The sequence below is a fragment of the Neopelma chrysocephalum genome, unplaced genomic scaffold (assembly GCF_003984885.1).
Source record: "Neopelma chrysocephalum unplaced genomic scaffold, ASM398488v2 Primary Assembly neopelma1_77, whole genome shotgun sequence".
NCBI lineage: Eukaryota > Metazoa > Chordata > Aves > Passeriformes > Pipridae > Neopelma > Neopelma chrysocephalum.
The window spans coordinates 1,562,125-1,583,462 of NW_020897738.1; the positions used below are offsets into that span (position 1 = coordinate 1,562,125).

General features: G+C 49.6%; 2 protein-coding genes and 1 long non-coding RNA gene across 8 annotated transcripts in view; 2 read left to right on the forward strand and 1 right to left on the reverse strand.

Moving 5' to 3' along the window:
- LOC113970601 (sodium-dependent serotonin transporter-like) overlaps positions 1 to 3,334 on the forward strand; it is a 6,890-nt gene extending 3,556 nt beyond the window's left edge. The window contains exons 6-13 of the mRNA XM_027689714.1: positions 33 to 136; positions 410 to 537; positions 635 to 747; positions 922 to 1,053; positions 1,152 to 1,251; positions 1,456 to 1,556; positions 2,407 to 2,574; positions 3,251 to 3,334. Of these exons, the coding sequence (XP_027545515.1) occupies positions 33 to 136; positions 410 to 537; positions 635 to 747; positions 922 to 1,053; positions 1,152 to 1,251; positions 1,456 to 1,556; positions 2,407 to 2,574; positions 3,251 to 3,331 (927 nt within the window). The 3' untranslated portion in view covers positions 3,332 to 3,334. The remainder of the gene's footprint in view (positions 1 to 32; positions 137 to 409; positions 538 to 634; positions 748 to 921; positions 1,054 to 1,151; positions 1,252 to 1,455; positions 1,557 to 2,406; positions 2,575 to 3,250) is intronic.
- A 1,197-nt stretch (positions 3,335 to 4,531) lies between these two features.
- Positions 4,532 to 6,415, forward strand: LOC113970484. Its single transcript, XR_003535187.1, has 2 exons — positions 4,532 to 4,643; positions 4,735 to 6,415. It is a non-coding gene; the product is annotated as an uncharacterized LOC113970484 (long non-coding RNA).
- A 750-nt stretch (positions 6,416 to 7,165) lies between these two features.
- ANKRD13A (ankyrin repeat domain 13A) lies at positions 7,166 to 20,981 on the reverse strand. 6 transcript variants are annotated; one of them, XM_027689459.1, is made up of 16 exons: positions 20,886 to 20,981; positions 20,191 to 20,325; positions 17,942 to 18,074; positions 17,689 to 17,813; positions 17,212 to 17,257; positions 16,429 to 16,608; positions 15,875 to 16,070; positions 15,239 to 15,305; positions 14,152 to 14,233; positions 13,391 to 13,455; positions 12,311 to 12,447; positions 11,863 to 12,020; positions 11,425 to 11,538; positions 10,572 to 10,723; positions 10,294 to 10,358; positions 9,330 to 9,528 (listed from the first exon to the last, which is right to left on the reverse strand). In XM_027689459.1, exons 2-16 carry the CDS (start codon positions 20,284 to 20,286, stop codon positions 9,330 to 9,332), a joined length of 1,815 nt encoding a protein of 604 aa, XP_027545260.1. In that variant the 5' UTR covers positions 20,287 to 20,325; positions 20,886 to 20,981. The 6 variants fall into 6 exon arrangements, with proteins under 6 accessions (XP_027545258.1, XP_027545260.1, XP_027545261.1 ...); XM_027689460.1 differs by having other exon boundaries at positions 20,959 to 20,975; XM_027689458.1 differs by lacking the exon at positions 20,886 to 20,981 and adding an exon at positions 20,813 to 20,885.
- Between the last annotated feature and the right edge of the window lie 357 nt (positions 20,982 to 21,338).

Genomic DNA, 21,338 nt, shown 5'->3' on the forward strand with positions numbered 1-21,338 from the left:
CCTGCCCATTCTCCTGTTGCTTCTCTCGCCAGGTTTGGGTTGATGCTGCTGCACAGATTTTCTTCTCCTTGGGTCCTGGATTTGGAGTACTCCTTGCCCTGGCCAGTTACAACCATTTCCACAACAACTGCTACCGGTGAGTTCTGCAGCCATGGGGCCCAGTGGGCACAGGGGCTGCACAGGCATAGCTGCAGCAGGGACACATCCTGACAGATCCTGGTCCCCGTGGCCACATCCCAACAGCTCCTGGTCCCCGTGGCTGCAGGCTGAGCATCTTTCCCCATTTCACTGATGATTTTGGTGGGAGGGGCCAGAAGAGGGAGCGGGAGGGGGGGAAGGTGGCCAGGGCAGCTCAACCAGGGTGAGGATTGATCTGGAGGGGGGCATCTCCCTCCTTTCTGCCTTCCAGGGATGCTCTCATCACCAGTGCAGTGAACTGCCTCACCAGCTTCCTCTCGGGCTTTGTCATCTTCACCGTGCTGGGCTACATGGCTGAGATGAGGGACGTGGAGGTGGAGGATGTAGCCAGAGATAAAGGTTCTCATCCCTCCAGCAGCACCTTCCCCAAACATGTTCCCGCCCACATCCCAGGCTGTGCCAGGGGACAGCCAACCAAGCCAGTGTCCCTTCCTAGGGCCGAGCCTCCTTTTCATCACCTACCCTGAAGCAATTGCCAACATGGTGGGATCCACCTTCTTTGCCATCATCTTCTTCCTGATGATGATTACACTGGGGCTGGACAGCACAGTAGGTGCCTCTGCGGAAAGGGACAGCCCAGCCACGTCCCCAGTAGGGTGATGAGGGATGGGATGGGATGGGATGGGACATCCCCACTCTGCCATGGAGGGAGTGGATTTTCTTGGAGAGCAGGACTGTCCCCACATCCCATTTCCCCACCCCATGCCAGCATTTCCTTTGCAGTTTGGGGGCCTGGAGGCCGTGATCACGGCCGTGATGGATGAGTATCCCCAGCTCCTGGCCGGGCGACGGGAGCTCTTTGTCCTCGGCCTCATCACAGTCTCTTTCCTGGGCTCCCTGAGCACCCTCACCTATGTGAGTACCACTGGAACAGCCCCATCCCTGACCCCCACACTCCCATTCCTTCACCGCCACGGGGTCTGCAGCCGCCCTCCCTCCTCGTGCTGCTCCAGGGGGGAGCCTACGTGGTGAAGCTGCTGGAGGAGTTCGGTGCCGGCTGCTCCATCCTGGCAGTGGTGCTCCTGGAAACCATAGCTGTGTCCTGGTTTTACGGTAAGAAACTGCCTCTGTCATGGAAAACATCCCATGGGCACCTACACAGGTGTGTAACCCTACACAGGTGAGTAAATCCAGGGGTTGAGGGGCAGAAGCTTGTGTGTGACTCCTGGAAAGGGGACGGATGGTGTGTCCATGTGGCTGTCAGTGTCCCCGTACCCACGTCCCCGGTGGGGCTGTGACAGCTCTCTCCTCTGGCAGGGATACAGAGGTTCTCCCACGATGTCAAAGCCATGCTGGGCTTCACCCCAGGGCTGTTCTGGAAGCTGTGCTGGGTTGCTGTCAGCCCTGCCTTGCTAGCAGTGAGTATCCATGGCCAGAACTACAGACAGGTCAAGTGCAGCCTCGTTTCATCCTCCTGGTCCACGGCGTCCCTGGCAGGGCCGGCCACAGGTCCATCTCCATGCACAGGGCTGGATCCATCCCCTTTGAAATGCCAGCTCCCCCGGCACTTCAAAGGCTGCTGTTGGCAAGAGGCAGAGGGGTCTAATCTCGCTGGATCTGCAGGAGAAGAGGCCTTGTGAGGATTAATTATGACTCTAAGCGCTCTGCCCTGGTTATTAAGAGAGGAGTATTATCATCAAAGCAGACAGCAAACGGTCTTGTTTCAGCACAGGGACACGCAGCCTTCACAGGCCACTGTCTCACGGGGGGTCATTAGACAAAGACCCCCAGCCCTCACCCAGAGGGGGGGAGCCTGGGTGATGGCATTGACACGTCCACGCTGGCCTGTCATGGTTGGGAGAGCAGGGGGAGCAGTGGGACGCGGATGGTGTTAATAGAATCATGGAATCACAGGCTGGTTTGGGTTGGAAGGGACCTTAAAGATCATCTCGTTCCACCCCCTTAACCTGATAACCCATGGGATGAGCTGCCATCAGTGCTGGGGCTGGGGAGATCATGGAATCAACTGGGTTGGGAAAGCCCTCTAAGATCATCAAGTTCAACCATTCCCCAGCACTGCCAAGGCCACCGCTAACCCATGTCCCCAAGTGCCACATCCACGTAGCTTCTAAATCCCTCCAGGGATGGGGACTCCACCACTGCCCTTCTCTTGATATGCTCCAGCCCCTCAATGTCTGTCTTGGGGTGAGGGGCCCAACCTGCTCACAGGATTTGAGGTCCCTGACGGCTCTGCTCTGCTCGTTACAGTTCATAGTCATCAGCTCCCTCCTGGACCAGCCACCCCTGACCCTCTTTGACTACCAGTACCCTGAGTGGAGCACCTCATTGGGACACCTCATTGGAGCATCGTCCTTCATCTGCATCCCCTTCTACATGGTGTACAAGCTCGTCTGGACACCGGGGTCTCTCAAGCAGGTCAGGAGCAGGATGGGCAATTCCATGGCTCCTGGGTGGGCTGGGGTGGGCAGAGACCCCTGCTCGGACCAGCCCGAGACCAGGGTCAGGGAGCTGGGCAGGTGGTTGTGTCCTCAGCATCTTTGTTCATATGGCAATTAAATCCCACCGGGAGAGCTGCCTGGGAGCACTCAGAGGAACGTGGCTCCATGGCAGGAAGGAAACCTGTCACGGTGCAGTTGTCATAGTTGTTAGGTTTGGCTGATATAGAAAAGCACACACATACACATACACACCGCACAAGAAGTTGAGACAAGTGCTGTCTGCAGCCTCAGCGCAGCAGCACCCTTTATTAGGAAAGCTAGCCCACATTTTTTCACACACTTTTTTGTAAATAATATAATTTCTACAAGATACTATTATCATGCACCTGCACCATGAACATAGCCAACATTTTTGTCCTTGCACATCTCTATCCTCCCTAAACCTACTTATCAATTTGCCAATTAACTCCCCGCTTCTCAAGGCCGTACTGCTCATGGGAATGGTTAATTAGCTTCTCTGCTTCTCACGGGAACGGTCTTATGCCACCGTATACTGTACTCTTCTAGGGGTTCAACTTCTAGGGGCTCAACGGGCCTGCCACTTCCCCCTTCAGAAACCCACTGTGTTTTCCCTCTCCTGCTCTCTCCCTCAGCGCCTCGCCGTCTGCATCCGGCCGGAGAAGACCACGCGAGCCCCCCGGGCAGAGGTGGTGGGCTTGGCACCCATCCTGTAGAGCACCAGCACGGCTGGGGGACACAGGGACTGCTGGGGCAGCAGGAGAGCAGCTGCCACTGCCTTCCTCACCACAAACTGCCCCTCTTTGTCTCCCCCGGTGCCAGCAGCGGCAGCTCCATGGTGTGCCTGAGCATCCCGGTGGAAGTGACGCTGCTGGCACGTCCTGGCAGACTGGAGCCTGTTCTCACACCTGTGATCCACAGCAGGGAGGACGGGACCCACCACAGGGAATCCTCTGATTCACAGCAGGGAGAATGGAACCCACCGCTGTGTCCTGTGGGCTGGAGGCCAAGGGGCCAAACTCCCTGTGTTGGAGGAGAACCCTGATTTCCAGCACAGAGGAGGAATTTCCTCACTGGAGATGTCCACGGCCTGGCTGTGCAGACCCGCGGGTGGGAGCAGTGCATGTCTGTAGCTGTCCTGTGACACGGAAAATAAAGCTGATCTCGATGCTCGGAGGGAGAGGAGCCGGAGCCCACCTTTCTGTGTTCATGGAGCGCCATGTGTGGCTGAGCTCAGGGCTGGGCTGGGGGACACAGGGGCTGCCGCTGTCCTGACACACCAACACCTTGTTCTGCTCCAATGATCCAAGGCCCAGCGGAGGAACTGCCTGGCCCCCGGATGGGTTCATGGGGTGGGTCCCGGCAGGTGCTGCCTCAGATGGGCAGGTCGGTGCCTCCTGACATCCCATCCCGGCTGAGCCGGGAGCATCCAGAGAATTGGCAGCCTCCGGCATTTGAAAAGGGAAAGACCTTTACATATCTCGTTTTAAAACCAAATTCTAGGTCGGGACAAAGCAGCCCTGGACTGGTGTGAACCAGCCACCTGCCGCGGCTTCCCAGTCGCGTCCTGCCGCTCCCAGTGCAGCCTCGACGTTCCTCAGCGCCTTGGGGCCAGTTAAACACTTCCCAAACTCACTTTCACCGCGGCGGGGGCTGGGGGGGCACATGGGGCTTGGAGGGACACGGAGCTGGGGGGACACACGGGGTTGGGGGAGATGCACTCGGGGGTTCAGGGACGCGCCGGGGCGGACACGCGGGGCGCAGCCGCTCTCACTCCCGGTCCCGATCCCGCTCCCGATTCCCTCGGCCGGTCCCCGGAAGGCCGGCGCCGGGGCGGGGCGGGCGGCAGGAAGGGGCAGGGCCGGGCCTGGCGCACAAAGCCCGGGAGGGCGGCGGGGCTGAGACCGCTCGGACAGTGCTGTGTCGCGGCTGTCGCGATGGGGCTGTCGGCGGCGCGGGGCTGGGCGCTGTCCCCGGGCCCGGCGGAGCGCAGCCGGCCCTACGCGGTGCTGCAGCACCAGAACCTGGGTGAGGAGCGGGGGGCACCGGGCACAGCCCGGACGGGGCTCGGGAGCGAGTTGTCGGTGTTTAATTAACGCTGTTTCTTTTCCCGCCGCAGTGCTGCTGGGCAGCATCCTCAGCGCCCTCCTGCTCACCATCATCCTCATGGCCATCTGCGTGTACCGGCCCGTGCGGCGGCGGTAGCGGAGCGGGACCTGCCGGGGCATCGAGGGAATGCTGCATCCCACCTGTTCTCCCGTCTGGTACCCGCCGCCCCACCCCTGCTCTGGTCCCGTCCGGTTCTCCCATGTGGTACCCGCTGTCCCACCGCCGCCGGCGATGCCCTGACCATGCGGGGGTGGCTTTTCGCCCGTCTTGTCCCGCGCTGCATCGTGTGGCTCCATCGTGACGTTGCTTTCAGCGAGGGCCTGTCCAGGGGCTGGAAGTCACACCCCAGCCCTCAGCGAACGGACTCCTGGAGCTCCCGGCAGCGTGTTCGCAGCAAACCCGGCTGGCTGTGAGGAGGGTCTGGAGCAACGCCCCTTACTCCCAAATTGCAGCGTTTGGGCGAGGATGATCCTGCAGGATGTGCTCGGGAGCATCCCCGGTGCATGTGGATCAGCACAAGAACGTCGTCCGAGGAGCAGGTCCACGCGCTCGGTCACACCACAGCCACGTTTGTTTTCCCATTATTTCAGTTCCTTATTTGAACGCTGAGTCTCGGGGGTTGGACAGGGCTTGGAGCAACCTGGTCGAGTGGGAGGTGTCCCTGTCCGTGGCAGGGGGTTGGAACAGGATGAGCTTTCTGGTCCCTTCCAACCCAAACCGATCAAAAATGGTCCAAAGGCAAAGGCTCAGTGACCCACCAGAGTGGTGGGGGGGTGGAGGGGGTCTGGCATGTTCTTGCCTCTGAGCAGAAACACCCGATCCTGGTGTAGCTGTTCAGGGCTAGGCTTGTCATTCCCAACGTTATTTGCTTTAACTCTTAGCTAAATAGCCCCGAACAGCCTCATACCAAACCAGCCCTGCTGAACCTGTTTGGAACTGGGGTGCAGGTGAGGGTTTCCAGCATGTGCTGGTCACTGTCCTCCTGGAAACAGGAGCCTTCAAAGGTCTGCAAGCCAGGCAGATGCTGGGACCTGCCAGGCTCAGGCTCTCTGAAAGTGTTTGAGCTCCAGCCAGACCCATTTATGCATTTTCAGTAACAAATCCAAGTGTTTACACTGAATCCCACTCATACGAATGCTGCTATTTTGTTTTGCACTGCTACGAGTAGTAACTGGATTTTACTAATTATTACTTTAGTATTTAACATAGAGGTGGTTTTGTTAGTAATTTATTTAGTGTCTTAAAATGTAACTTCCAAAACATTTGTGTTGAGCTTTTCTCTAACCCCTTGTGCTGCATCTGAGGTGTTTTCCCTTCAATTTGAAGGACACCAACCACTGGCATTGAACGGGGGGAATTTCTTCGCTGCTGCTCAGTTGGTGAAATGACAGTAGGAAGCTCCCTTAGAACAGAATGAGTTCTTAATCCAAATGAAACAAGAGTGGGGAAGCAAGGCAGCACTGTTCTATTGCTTTCTGCTCCTTTTTTTGCTCACTGATTCTTGTATCCTTGATTTTTCTCGGTCCTTCATCTGCTGTAAAGCCTGGCCTGCAGTCTGTGCTGCTCACGGGGGTGGATGGTGAAGCTCCCAGCCACACTCCGTGTTCCCTGGAGCAGCATTCCTGTTTGCTTTCATTCTTCACTCCCTCCCATGCCTCTTTGTACAAATAAAGAGCTCAGTAAACAATCTAGACTCTTATTTATTCAGGGATGTGCTGTTATTAACTGGCCTGTACTGTACAGAGGGAGGAGGCTGCCCCTATTCCCACCTCTGGTCACCTCAGTTCCCACCCTGCTTTCAGCAGTGAGGGAATGGGAGGGCCGTGCTGGGGGAAGGTTTCCATGGATGTTTGTCAGCAAGGAGCTGTTAACAGTGCAATGAAAGCTCATCCTGCAAGCCTCGTGCAGTTACCAGCAGTTCAGTCACGAACCAAAGCTCAGCCAAAGCAGTGTAAGAAGGGTTTCCAAATAAAGAAAATCAGGAATTACTGTTGTAAAGAGCCTTGAAATAACAAGTCAAAAGCACAAGAAAAGCACATTCTCAGTCCTGCTTTCGGAAACAAACAACATGAGATTAAAGAACTTTTAAAGCTGGTTATAGTTTTAGAACAAGCTCTAAGTGTTTGTAGCGCTGAGCTTCTCTTTGCTACGTCAGCCTCCAGCTTCCTCAGAAAGAGAAGTTGTATTCAGCTGTTACACAGCAATAGTGGCATCAATGTTAAACATATCTGAACCCTCTCCTCATCTCTGTTACTCACAAGAAGATGCAAACAAAAATTAATAAGCTTAACCCCCTGCCTTTCGCTGCCTTAGATCTGTGTTGACCTGATCCCCTTTTTCAAGACAGGAAGACTCAAAACTTGGCTGAAAATGTCTCAAGAGTGATTCTGGGGATTGTGTGCCTGATTCAGACTAAACCATAACTACCTTTGAGAATTTCATAGATGATAATGTCACTTTAATGTACAAAAATGCCACAAAATACTTATTAAAACAGACTCCAGATACCACATTTGAAAAAATCCTTGTGTGTGGTGTAACATGTGCTGTACTTTTGGTTTTATTTCCAACACACACAGAGGATCCATCTTACACTGTATGGGTTGAAAGTCAGGCTTTAAGAAAAGCAGCACCTGGGTGAGGGAAGCAGGGCATTCTAGTTTAGCTGGAATGATACAAATGTGATAGAAAGCAAAAAACCCAAAAGCAAATCCCATTTATTTTACAGTCACGGACTAAGAAGCAGTAGCATAACAAAACTTCAACTGAAAGTGCTCAATGTTCTTTAGTTTAAATACAAACCCAGAACAAGTCAGCTTGAAAAATGATTATTTTTACCCCTCCTGTAACCTGTGAAATGCTTAACAGAAGACAGGCACTGCCAGACAGCTGGGTGTGTAAAGGCAACAGCACTCTTTAATTCCCACTGGAGGAAACTCCCAGGGTTTCATCTCCTACCTCCAACCTTGTCAAGAGCTCAACACAAGGATTATTCCCTTTTTCCCAACTGTGAGAGTCACAGTAATCCCCTTTTCAAAGAAAGGTGCAATTCCAACCCAGCCCACTGCTTCTGTGCAGGACAGTCCCCACTCCTGCAGCACCCAGGAAGCTGTTTTTAGGGAATGAAGCTGTACCAGAGGACACCACCAGTGTGGAGAGGCCAGTCCTAGTGCACACTGAAGGAATTTTAATAATTTCCTATGTAAAACAATGGATTATTGGTTTAAAATAGGGTTCCAAGTTACCAACTATCCCACTGGTTATGATCAAGTCCATTTTATAGTGATTTTATACTGGTTAATTAATAGCTGGTCACCCAGAACTGCCCTGTTTAGCCTGAGGAACAGGAGCAGGGTTAGGAGCAAGCTCAGAGCAGGGGTACCATAGGTTCCTCCACTCCTGCCAGCCAGAGTGGAGGAATATTGCTCACATTAACAACTGTAAGGCTTTCCTGTGGCTGTTCATCGTGTACTTGTGGAGTGCACTTGAGAGTCACAGTGTGAGTACTGTAAACACTGACAGAAGTGCAGATAAAAGAGCTACAAACATCCTGTATGGCCAAAAACCTGAGGAAAGCTGGTTAAAACTGACCTGGGAATCGTTACAAGACCAGTTTTAGGAGTGTAGGCCTAGTGGCTTGGTTTAAAATCAATAAAAATATTCAGATAAAAAAATAGATGTATTCACATGAAGGATGAGCGCTGGGGTTTTAAAAAGCAACACACATTTCCCTTCCAGATGACAGAATTAAAACTTCTCTTCCCATAAGGATACAATAAAATCTCACCTGGATTCTTTTCCTGGTTGCATTTAGCTCCCACACTCAGGCACACACCAAGTGATCCCAAAGAAGCACCTGTACCTATCCCATATTTTCTTGCTGCCCTCTGACCACGGGAACGAGCTGGTTTGGAATCACTGCAGGAACTGCTGCTTTACTGGGCAGATGGTCCCATTTGAGGATCTAAAATTTTACTGGCTACTTGTTTTGTCCTTTTTCAGAAAGCACTAGTTTAATCTGGAGCTGTTCAAGTATAAAATTATCCCTCTTAAGCAGGAGCATGTGCCCAAATCCCAGTAACTAGAGGAGAGAGAACCACATATATAAACAAAACTAACAGAAAACATCTGTCAGCATGAAGAACTACCGTGTGTGTGTAGGCAGGGAGATGCTCTCTGTAACAGCTGGAAGACACAGGCAATGGCTTTGAATTACTGAGAAATAATGAAGCAGATGAGTGTTTCTTTGGTAAGTAATGAATTTTCCCTCCTGAACTCCCCAAAAATCAGGTTTTCAAGCTTTACTGCAATCCTATATCCTGATGCTAAAGCAAAACTTCCATCTGCTCTTCAATAAATAAGTTTAGATAAAAGCATTTCCTTCAAAGCTAAGACTGCATGGTTGAGGAGCCAAATGCAGAGTCCTGTGATCTGAAAATCCCTCAAACAAAAGTAAGTCAGCTTTTTGTAGCTGCTGATGCCAACTTAAAAGGCAGGTGAAATGTTTCCTTAAGCAATCCAGGAGTGGTCTTTAGACTGACAGCCCCGAAAACCTTCAGTTTTACACAGATTTGGTCATCCTTACTTCAGGAGGTCGCTGAGGAGTTATTTTTCCACAAGAGAAAGCTGTAGCACTTGCTGAAGCTCTGCATCTTCCTTTTCCTGACGCTGCTTCTCCTGCTCCTCCTGCTCCCGGACAGACAATTCCATGGCAAGCTGCAAGTCCTTCTCAAAGCTGGAAGGTTCACTGGGGCTGCTGCAGTGGGAGCTCCCCGAGCTTGTCATAAGGCTCTCCTGCAGTGCCCTGATGGAGAAAAACAACTTTGATAAGTAAAAGAGACAGAGCCTATGTGACATTTCCTGCACTGATCCTTCCAGGCAACTGTTTTAGACCCACAAAGCTGAAAATGTCTCCCAGAAGACAGAAAGCAGCTTGAGGATAAGGGAGCAGCTGTTCTCACATCTGTCAAATTCCCAGTGTCAAACCTGCCCTTTGAAGCTTTCATAGATACAAACAGTTGTATTTTCAATGGGCCTCTAAAAGCATCCTCACCTGGTTTAAAGGCAACATGACTTCCCATGTACAAAAGAACCCAGAAGATTCAGTTCTTGGTGTGCACAAAGTCTGCGGGAAAACCCGATAGACACCAGAGGATATCCTCACGTGTCCATGAAATATATGTTAAGTTTTTAAGGATTACATAAAGATTTTGAAAAGAAATAAGAGCTGCCCTGAGGGTTGCAGCATCTAACAGTCAAACATTCAACCCAGAGGGATCAAATTCAGAGCAGAACAGAAGGACTGCGTTTGTTTGTTGGGTAAAGAACCTGTTGTGTGCCCACACCAGTCCCACAGCTGGGAAGAGCTACACTACAGAAACCAGGGAGGCCCAGTTTGGAGTCCTTGCTTCCTGGAAAAGTAAAAGCTGGAAGAAGCACAATAAGAGACCTCAGGTTCTGTGCATCTGCTACCCACATAAACAAAAAACCCTGCCATACTGCTTCATGCTACTGAGGTGGGTTTTTTCGCTCTGTCACTGCTTGGCTTGATGTGAAAAAAGTTAGTTACCTCTGATACTGTATATCGAAGTCCTGGGAATATGCAACTGCTCCATTGGAATCTGCCCCCAATTCCTACAGATGGGGAAAGAGACAATTCCACAGCAGTTACCAGATCTGCAGAGCAACTCACTGAAAGCCACCCTTAAATCACTCTTATTTCTTCTTCGAAATACATGATTTTCATCTTCTGAGGTCTTAGAAAAACAAGTCCCACACTGGTTTCCTTCAGCTATATCTGCACAGTCCTTGCCAAACCTGTCACTGCCCAGATTCCAGCACACTTACTTTACTTCCTCCAGATTCCAACAAACTCTGCTGGATGGCAAACTGCATGATCTCATAATCTTCATCCGGCACGTGTATGTTCCTGCCATCGTCCTGGACGTGGTAGGACTCTGGGATCTCAAACACCGACTGGTCCACCTCAAAACCAGCACCTACAGAAGCCAAACACAGTTGCAAACATGGCAAAAGTATTATTTCTACAAGTTGTGACATAAAGAATTCTGATGAATGTTTATGCATAATTAAGTGCAAAAATCCAGATAAACCACTTGTCTAAATACACCAAGAGGCTTTGAAAGCCTGTGGCAAACCAAAACAGAGGGCAGAGTCCTTTTTTTGGATGATGTGAAGTGATACACTTAATAAACCCAGGGTGCAGCAGAGCACTGAGGTGCCTTAACTCTGACAAAACCAGATGGGGGTGGCAGGGAAGCTGCAAAAGATAAATTCTGCAGTGGCTCTTCTGAAGTTATTCCTCATGAATGGATCTGCAGCAGCTCACAGGACAGAGGATCACTGGATATACGCAGCCCTGAGCATCTTGCTCAAATGTAATCCAATTCTTTCTGAAATCACTTACAGCAATTTTGAGTTCCACTTCCCATGGCAATAACCTGCACCAGAATTTACAGCTCAAAACACTCAGGAGAGCTTTCTGGAGCGGGTTTAGCCAGTCTGGTAGGCATGGAAGGGGCAGGATGGGTCAGCAAGATCAGTGTCACACACTCTAACACAGTGCAGCTCCCCTTCACCTGTCAATGTCTCATTCCCTGCCGTTCCTCATCTCTCCCCTCAGTACATTCCACTGACAGAGATGTAAAAGGTGAGATCACTGCCTCTTTCCACTCCTTACCTGCTTCACACTGTGCACCTCCAGCCATCTGTGAGGAGCTTTTCTCAGCTGTCCTGCAGCTGTTGACATTTGCAAACGTAATTCGGGCATTCAGCACGTGAAACAGGGGAATTTCTGTAAGAGAACAAGATTTCTGTCAAAAAGAGAACTCTCACTCACTTCCACACCTACATCAGACCCTTATATATTCATAGGATATATTCTTGTAATGACAAAGCACATAGTAACTCACTTCACCAAGAAGCTGCCCTTAGTTATTCTCAATCTCTCTCTAAATCTCATATTTAATAATAAGATTGGCAAATTTAAGGCATCAAAGTTAAGAGGAAAGGGCTGGCAACATCTCATTGTCACTGAAATGACACTGTCTTTGAAATTATACTCCTGTACTGGTCATTCAGAACTTACAAAGATGCTACAATAAAAATTGCTAATTACCAATTTTGACAGGAAATCCGGGTGGAAAGTCCAGAGTGATGAAATCCCTAAGTCTGGCAAAATGAGCACTAGTTCTGGCCATCAGGTCGATGATTGGGGTGACTTGTTCCGTAAGAGACAAAGGGAACTTCTCACTCATCCACAAGGTTGCTTTAAATCTGAGAAAGAAAGCAGCATAAAAACATCCTAAATTCACAGTTTAGGAATATATGCAAAGCAGAACAGGCAGTTGGGCAGTAACAGAAGATTACTAACAAGTTACAGCACTAGTCCAAATGTTTTCTTTGACTCAGTGGAAGTAAAAATAGATTACAGCTGAATACTTAAAGATCTTATGATTGATTGTGAAAGCTGGGAAAAACCAAACTGGATATTTGTAAATGTGGTTTCCAGAGACTAGATAATTGGGAAAAGACAAACCAGAAATAGTTAAAATGGTATTTCTCACTTCTGTGTTCGAATGGTGACTTCCTTTGGTCTTCCTATGTCTCTGCCTTTCAAATCAAATTCTGGGTCAAAGTATTCCTCCAGAGTAATAGCAGTGGGATTGTTAGTTGCAGCACACTCTGTTGTCTTGGTCGTACTCTGGAAGGAAAGAGTCGAAAAAAACCAACCCAAAAAGTATAAAAGAAACAGACAGTGGCTACTACAGGAAACTTCCAAGTTACTTCTTGTGAAGTAACTCTCCTTCTCTATGTTACACATTCTGTTCTATACATTTATATATTCTACATTAGTGACACCAGCCATAAATACAAGCTGTTGTTGGTCTGGTTTCTACTGAGGGTAAAAATCTCCAAGTATTTTAGAGACAGGAAGAATCTACTTAAATACCTTGAAGCTGGAAACCAACCACAAACACACACAGGAGCCACAGCATTTCCAGACCCCAAATCCTGTACTAAAGGCAAAACTTTGATGGGGTGTTTGAAACTAAAGTCTCTAGATCCATGTAAGTGTGCAATCCTGACACAGAGACAGCAAATCCATTATTTACTGTTCTTTAGTATGTACAGATGCAGGGGAGTTTCTAAAGCCACAGAGAATCATGGGATGGTTTGGTTTAGAAGGGACCTTAAAGCTCTACTTGTTCCATCCCCTGCCATGGGCAGGGACACCTTCCACTATCCCAGGTTGCTCCAAGCTCTGTCCAACCTGGCCTTGGACAATTCCAGGGATGGGGCAGCCACAGCTTCTGTGGGCAACCTGTGCCAGGGGCTCACTACCCTCATAGGGAATATTTTTTTCAATATATCTCCCCTAAATTTCCCCTTTCAGTTTGGAATCATTATCCACACATTTCAGAGCAGCAGGGGTTACGTGGTTTTCCTCCAAGAAGGAAGTACCTGCTATCCATCCAGAACATTTGAGCACTTAAACCAAACAAAAACATCCTTAGGGGAAATTTAAACCTCATAATCAAAATTGCTGCCAAACTAAGGAAACAAGAGGTGATTCCACACACCTGGAGTTCCTACTGGGACGGATCTCTGTGCTGCAGTGACCTGTGCTGACATCAGACACTCACCTGAGCACCATATTCATGCTCCACTGTCCCCAGGAATGAGTCCAAGAGGTTCCTCTCAGCTTCAGCTAACAGGAGGGAAAACAAAAACACTTATTACTATTAATTAGCAGCAAAATTTGCATACAGGCCAGGCCAACAGCCAGGCCTCCAACCCAAAGTGAAATAAGTTGTCCCTATTTCCTGTGAGCTTTGCCAGGCAAGCCCAGGACCTACAGCTGTCAGTATGAAATAGGTAAAATACACAGAATAGAGGCAAAGATTTTTTAGTGGTTTCTCTGATTAGCAGACACCTTTATGATTCCCAGTGTCTCACAGTGGCCCCAGGGTAGGAGAATTTCCATGCAAAGTTACTGGCTGGTTACCCTGTACTCTAATTTAAATACCAGGAGAAATTAGTGGACCAAAACAAAACAAAAATTCCAAGCAAACAAGGCCTCTGTGAATCTTGTAACCACTGCCAATGCAAAGTAAAGGCAAGAACACATTCCAGAGCAGAAAAGTGCAGCCTTTTAAAACTGTCAATAAACTTTCAGCAGGTTTGAAGGGCTTTGCTAAATAGAGTTGGGATAAATACAGGTTCATTTGTAGGTTAGGGGTTGAGTATTGAGCTCCCTCAGACACACAACACGAGAAAGTAAAGCAAAGTCATCAAGAAAAGAATTTCCCTTGTCTGTCTGCCCAGTTCTTCTGCAGTCACACAGAGAAGGTATCAGAGAGCCAAAAGGTTCTACTTGTTTCCAGTTGACCTATGGGAAAAATACCTTTATATCTCCTCTTCTCCTCCTCTGTTAAATGTTCCGTGCGGATTCGTGTGACCACGTTCACGTTGTTTGCCATGTAGACCTTGAAAAAACACAGGGACAAAACCCAAGCAGCATCACAGGTTAAAGAAGTGAGTTTTCTGCAGCAAAACACCCTGTGCACAAAACTGACTAAACAAACCTCAAAACTAGGCATTTCCAAGCTTGCTGGAAAGAAGAGATTTTAAGAGGGAATGGAGAAAGTAAGTCAGATGCTTTTTCTAAACAGAGATCACTTAGATCACTTATAAGACCTCCCAAATGATATTTAGTGACAGTTTAGTTCTGCAGGAACACTAATGAACTCCCTGTCCCACTGAACAGTCCTGCACTCTTAGCAGGAAAAGCCTTCACATAAATGTAAAAGCTACCCAGCATTTATTCTTCTGCTAAGTGAAATTACAAAATGTAATTCATTGCACAAATTCCCAAACCTGGAGTAAACACAAACTCATGAATCAGGAAAATTAAATCTTGTGATTCTGAACTCAAATTCCTACCACAGGAAGGCTGCTAAAGCCATCTTCAGAAATACTGAGGTGAAATTAAGGACAAAACCAGTGTCAGATGGAACCATTCTAAGCAGCTGTGACTCAGGGGCAGGGGCTAATTTATGAAGTCATGATGCAACTCATGGCATCAGGAGGCTGCTGGTGCCTTGCAGTGCTGTTATTAGAGAGTGCTCAGGGCACTTCAACAGGTTCTTCATGTTTTACACAGTGAAGCAAAGACAATGTTCAAGAATGAGTTAAGTGTCAGTTTTTGGAAGGAAGGGAGTGCTGGCAGCTCTGCTGGATCTTCTGTTCCTCTTCTCCCCCCTTCAATTCCCCCTCTCCTCTATACCCTGCTGACATTCCTCCACACAGGCTCCAACCCCTCCCACAAGCCTGGCAGCCTGGAAGTTCCTCACCCCTGCTCAGTTCTGCTGGCAACACAGTAAATCTCTCAATGGGAATTTTTAGACCTGACATATTCAGGAAATACAGGCAAAACACAACCCCACTGCAGATTGCTGTAAGACCTCTTAGAAGAACAGAACAGGCTTTACCTTGGCTTCATAACCACTGACACCTTCTGCTTTTTCTGTCTTCCAGACCCAGAATCCAGATGTGGTTCTGACAAGAAGTGAACAACACCACAAGTGTCTAAACAGCTGCATTTCTATACAATCCCCACCCTGTTCTTCTAAAATTGATTTTAAACAACATTTGACAGATTATTAACCCCAGACAACTGGATAAACATGTGTAGTAATCAAGGAAGACACACTATACACATTTATTTAAAGCATTCATGAGAGATTGGACTTATTAGCCACAAAATGCAAGTTCTTGTCCATTGGTTATGCACATGGATTTGGGTGAAATGCAAATTTGTAATGAGCCATTAACATTGAGTTAATGATCTTAGAGGTATTTTCCAACCTTAATGATTTTATCTTGTTAATATGATAAACTAGAAGCTTTCTGCAAATGATTACTGGGAACTTTCTGCCAAGCAATAGTGGCAAGTTCACCAAATCAAATTTCTTTATGTAACAGTATGTGAAGTTTAAAGTGATTTCAAATCTAGCCCTAAAAAAATTAATTCCAAAGCTTCTGAGTTTGTTTTTAAAGCTTTTTTCCAATTATGACCATCCATAATCTCAAAATTTTAATTTGTTAAGAGGAACTTTATACCTTACCTCTCAAAAGCAATGTTTTTGGTATCAAGGCACGTGCTAATAATTGGAGATGTGAGGCGCCTTTCCACACCTTTTCTGTTTGGTGTCATCGATCCCAAAATCAAACGCTTCATGTGCTGGGAAATCTCAAACTTCTCTGTCATAACATACTTCTCGTCATGGTTGATCACAATGACCTCTGCCCAGCCCCCTGTGTCTGTTGGAAACACCACGTTTCAAGTTAAAAACCTCATCACGAGCGTTCCACAATGAAAAGCTGGGTGTCTGTTGTGTATCAAACCCAGGTGGGTGCCACCTCACTGTATTTGCACTCAGCTGGGATCAAATTGGAGCTGGAGCTAAAATTATTTTTTATTTGGAGGGGAAACTGAGTAAAATACTGAAGTCAAATTTTAGCCCTATCACCAAATTTTTACCTCGTATTTACTGAAAGAAATCAAGCCATGACAAACCAGTATCTCTGTGAGACTCTTGTGAATGTACGTATAAATCTCTTACAAAACTCAGCTTCAAGAGGTCTTTTTGTGCAAAATCAGATTCCTCATTGTGCTCACACAGTGCCTGGGGACCGGAGAGGCTGAAGTATTTACCCCCTCCCTTGAAGATGACACTCCTCCTGCCCCTCTCCCAGGTCATGTTCTCGAAGCCCAGCAAGGTCATGTCCACGCGCAGCTTGGCCCCGCTTTTCCAGATCCGGCACACGTCGCTCGGGCACACCCTGGAGAGCAGGGGCACTGCAGGGAATCAGGAGACAGAAGGAAACAGGAAACAGTCAAGAGGTGCAGCACAGAGGACTCCAGCAGCAGCCACATCCCTGACACAGGATTGCTCAGCCCTGGGATCATTATTCCAGAGGGGGTGAGATCAGGAACAACCAGCTCAGGGACAAAACCCACCCAACTTAAGCAAACACTTGTTGAGACTAAGAGATGTGAAGTGACATAAACCCCATCTCTAGCAGTCTAACAGTTTGATATTTGGGATATCTAATCAGCTGTGAGGCTTAGTGTTCATTCCTTGAAGAGAAAAGCAGGTACCTCCCAAGGACCCTGTGCATCCATAGATGAGATGTTATCACTTAGTCATGGATGGCCAGGGACAGGTAAACAAACCCCAAGGAAAGTCTTGAGCAACTGCAACAGCTAAACTCTCAACTAAAAAACAACCAACCCAATAAACAGGAAACAAAGAATAATTGTGCAACAAAAACACAAGAGGTTATTTTTAGAGGGAAAAGAGGATTCTGAGGAGCAGATATTTCCCTGTGTATTTCGTGGGACATTTGTAGCTCATTTCTGCAGCTTGTAAGAGGTAATGAGGAGCAGGATTATTCTTACCCCAGCTAGTGAACTCCCATTTCATTTCCACATAAAAGTCAGGAGTCTGGAGAAGGAAAACACTTGATGAATACTTCATGAAATAGTTTGACATTCAGTGCAGTGTTTCTCATGAGCATTTTAGATAAAGGAAAACAAAAAAAGAGCAGAACTAGAGAACTGCTAAAACTGAAATTGAAACTGGCAAACACAAAAGCCACTGGCTGCCCCTGCTGCTTTCTGGGGGGCTGTTCTTCCTTATTATACTAGAAAGGCAGCAACACCTTCCAGATTCAGCCTCCAACGTTGCAATCCTTAATCCTCATAACTAAGGATTTCAAAGTAAAGTCAGGGAAAAGCCTCCATCTCCCTCAGCACTATGGAATACACAGGTTGGAACAAAACACAGTTACCCAGCTGACTGGAGTTCACTGAACTACTTGAACGAGAATAGCAGTGAATTCAGTCTGGAGTGAGAGGTTTACATGAAATAATTGCCTCATTAATTTTCTGGAGTAACTCAGGAACTCCTCCAAGGGTCATGAAGGCCTGCTGGTAGTCTCGATGCTGCAGGATCATCTGGACCATCTCTGGATCCCCTGTGCTGACAGCCTCATGCAAAACTGAAAGAAACACAGACACTGCCTCGTTTCACTTCACTTTCTGACCAAGATCCACGTAACAGCAAAAAATACAGCACGTGCTGCTGAGAAGTATCACCCCGGGCTCCTGCTGCCCAGGCTGGCCTCACCTGTCCATCCCTGTGCATTCTCCTTGGTCACATCTGCCTTGTGCTGCAGGAGGACTCGGGCAGACTCTATGTAACCCAGGGAAACAGCCAAGTGCAACAAGGTCCGGCCCCGCGGATCCCGCTGGTCAACATCCTGTTGGGTGTCCCAGAGAGGAATAATGCAGCTCATCAGGGCTTACACAAACACAGTGCTAATCCAGGAGTCAATATTCCCTGGCATTCCCACCCGCCCATTCCCAAACACTCCTGCACTGCCCTTCTGCAGGGCCATCTCGCTTCCCCACAGAAATAAGACGAGAAGTGGGGCCTATAAAAGGCACAAAAACATCACTGTGGGATGTGAGTTCTCGTCGATGCTTCTCATTTCTTTTTCTGTCATTATTTCCCCCCGTCTCCCTCCAGAAGGGTTGTTTTCAGGAGGAGATGGGAGTTCTAGTCCGTGTCCATCACCCCACAGACAGCCAACAGCCTGAGACCCCACAGAGGGCTTAAACTGTACAACAAAATGGGGGGAAAGGGAGAGAAAAAAAGCAACAGGGCATACAACACGGATTTTGGACAGCACTCTAGGAGAGGACAGAAGCAGATGGTGTTTCACAAAGCACACACAGCACAATGAGGAGTGAGGGCATTCTCTACAAGTCACTAGAACAAAAAATTAACTACATAGGCACAAACATCCAAAACATGCAAGCACAACATACTCATACCTTACATATTTTTCACTATTAGCTTAGAGATTTGAAACAGAAGAGCATCTATAACTAAAGGAAAAGGGGAAAGTCAATAGCAGAATGAGAAAAGAAGGTTATTATGCACGTTAACAGGGTTATCTGACAGCAGTAAGTCAGAATATCACACACAGAGTGGGGAAAGCTTCAGTTTAAAGCATCTTCTCTTCACTTCTGTGGTGGAACATTAATTAATTTGTTTTCCCACCTCTTACAGCTCCAACACCTGCAGCATCAACAGGGAAAGGGCTCTAAGGATGCCCCCCCACTGTCTTTGCTGCTGTTCCTGGTCCCCACAGGCCCGACCCCCGTTTGCAGCTGGTGAGTGGCTCCAATCCCCTCACACACCCCTCCGGCAGCAGGAAGTTTATCCCAAGGAAGCGGGAGGAAACATCTTTGGAACACTTTAAAAAAAAGGTGTTTAAAAGCAGATAAAGGAAGTAAGAGACAGACACGTTCCATCTCCACACGCTGCTGGCTTCCTCAGGGAATGAAGGCAGGAGCAGCACTCCCCAGGTGGGAGCTGCTGTGTTTAATGGCAAACCCTCCCAGGTGAGAACGCTGGTGAACAGAAATAACTACACAGGAGCAACGTGCCAGTGAGGTTAAAGAGTTTGTTAAGGCATAAGATTAGATAAAAAGTGACTGCATTCCAAAGATCCTCCCAGTGCAGGGCAGGAACATGCTCCAAGCAGGCATTAGTAACTCAGGTGGACCGTTAGCGCTGCAGGTGACAGCCAGGAGGTGGCACAGCTGGTCTGGGGCTCATGTACTTGTGGTGTCAGGTAGAATTAATTAACAAGCTCTGCTCATTAACTGCACCCCACGCTAGTCCCTGTCAGAGCTTTCCCACAGCAGGGTTTTTGCTGCTCCAGCTCTACTGCAGCTTTTCAGGCCATTTCCTTACGTCATTATGTCCCAGAGAGGGGACAGCTTTGTGTTTTCTACTCTCCAGCATGGAACAATGATCCATTTTTTTTTTTTTACCAGAGATGCTGAAAACATTCCAGCCGTATAAAAACTCTGCCACCAGTCTTGGACAGCAACAAATCTATGAGAACTGCTGGTGCTCAGCAAGCCAGGGGCTGGTTTGATCTTTGGCAGCAGCACCTTTGCTGGAGGTTGACTTCCCATTGGGATAAGCAGCATTTATTATTTTAATAAATAAACTAATGTCCATCACAGCTGCTCTTCTTGAGCTGCTTCAGAGACTCCTAATTCCCTCTAAAGAGCTTCTCTGCAGCTGCACTGGAACGCTCCAAGCAGAGTTTTACAGATGCAAAGCCAATGTTTACTATCTACAATCAAGTATATTCCTGAGCCTTCTTACATCGCTTCCACACCACAAATAAACAGGCAGAGCAATGCAGGGATCCCTCAACACACCCGGCAGCACCACCGAGGTGCTTCTCCCTGGCACAGCAGTGGGTGGGGAGCACCGAGCCCTGCCCTGTGCAGGAGCTCTTTGGGACCACCGGCCCCCCCTTGGCCCCCCCCTCGTGCCCGGGCCGCCCTTACCTTGTCCTGCAGCTCCTGCTCCAGCCGCCTGTAGTCGTTATTCCAGACCAGGACGTGCAGGGGGAAGGCGCTGTCGGCCCTGCCAGGGGAGCTCATCCCGGCTCACACGTGGGCAGGGGGAGCCGGGGGCCCTCGCTGGATTCGGGAGACCCCGAGTTACTCAAGCCCTGACCCCCTGCAGCTCCTCCTCTCTCCCGGCCCCTGTGAACCCTTCACCCCATGCAAACCCCCACCCCTGGGGACCCCCTGCTCCTGGGAAACGCCCCCAGACCCCACTCCCGGCACGCCTGGGAGGCTCCCCTGCTCCTGGTGATCCTGCTGATCCCCACACACTTAGGGGTCCCCTGATCCTGGGCAACCCCCGGACCCGAATTCCTGAAGACCTCTCTCCTGCCCCTGAGCGCCTCCTCACAGCCCCCCACTCCCCAGGGTCTCCCCCGCTCCTGGGGTCCCCGCTGCCCTACAAACTCGGGGGTCCCCTGCTCTTGAGCACCCCCCTGCAGCCTGAGGGTCTTCCTTGGGGAGACACCGCCCCAGCCCGAACTCTTGGGAGGTCTCTCCTGCCCCTGAGCACCCTCACACCCCCCGCTCCCCGGCTCTCCCCTGCCCCGGTGCCCCGCACCCTTCACTCCCGGGATCCCCCCGCTCTCCCCCCTCAGCCGCCCCCCCGTCCCTCCAGGGAGGCCGGGACGAACCACAGCGCGGCCGGCGCGGGGGGGAGGGGTCCCTGCAGTCCCCCCCTCACTCCGTCGCTACCGGCGAAGGCACAGAAAGCGGAAGCTGCTGCTCCCCCCCCTCCGCGGGCGGGTGGATGGAACGTCCCGCCCGCAGCTGTCCCACCGCTCCCCGCGCGGGGGGGGTGGACGGGCAGCGCGGCGTTGGGGCGGACGCGGCGCTCCGCGCTAGGTGCCTTCCCCCCGCCTCTCCCCGGCGTTGGTTTCGCCCGCCCGCCATGGCGGGTGAGGGCAGGGCTTGCCGGAGACCGACCTCTCCCACCAGGCTCCCGAAGCGCCGTCTCTCCCATCCTCCCGCCGGGAGGACGTGGCGGGAGCGCTCGGCGCTGCCGCGCTGAAACAGCGCTCGATCTGAGGCAGGTCCCTGCCAGGGACTGACAGTGCGGGCTGCCAGGAGTAAAGATGGCGGCGCGG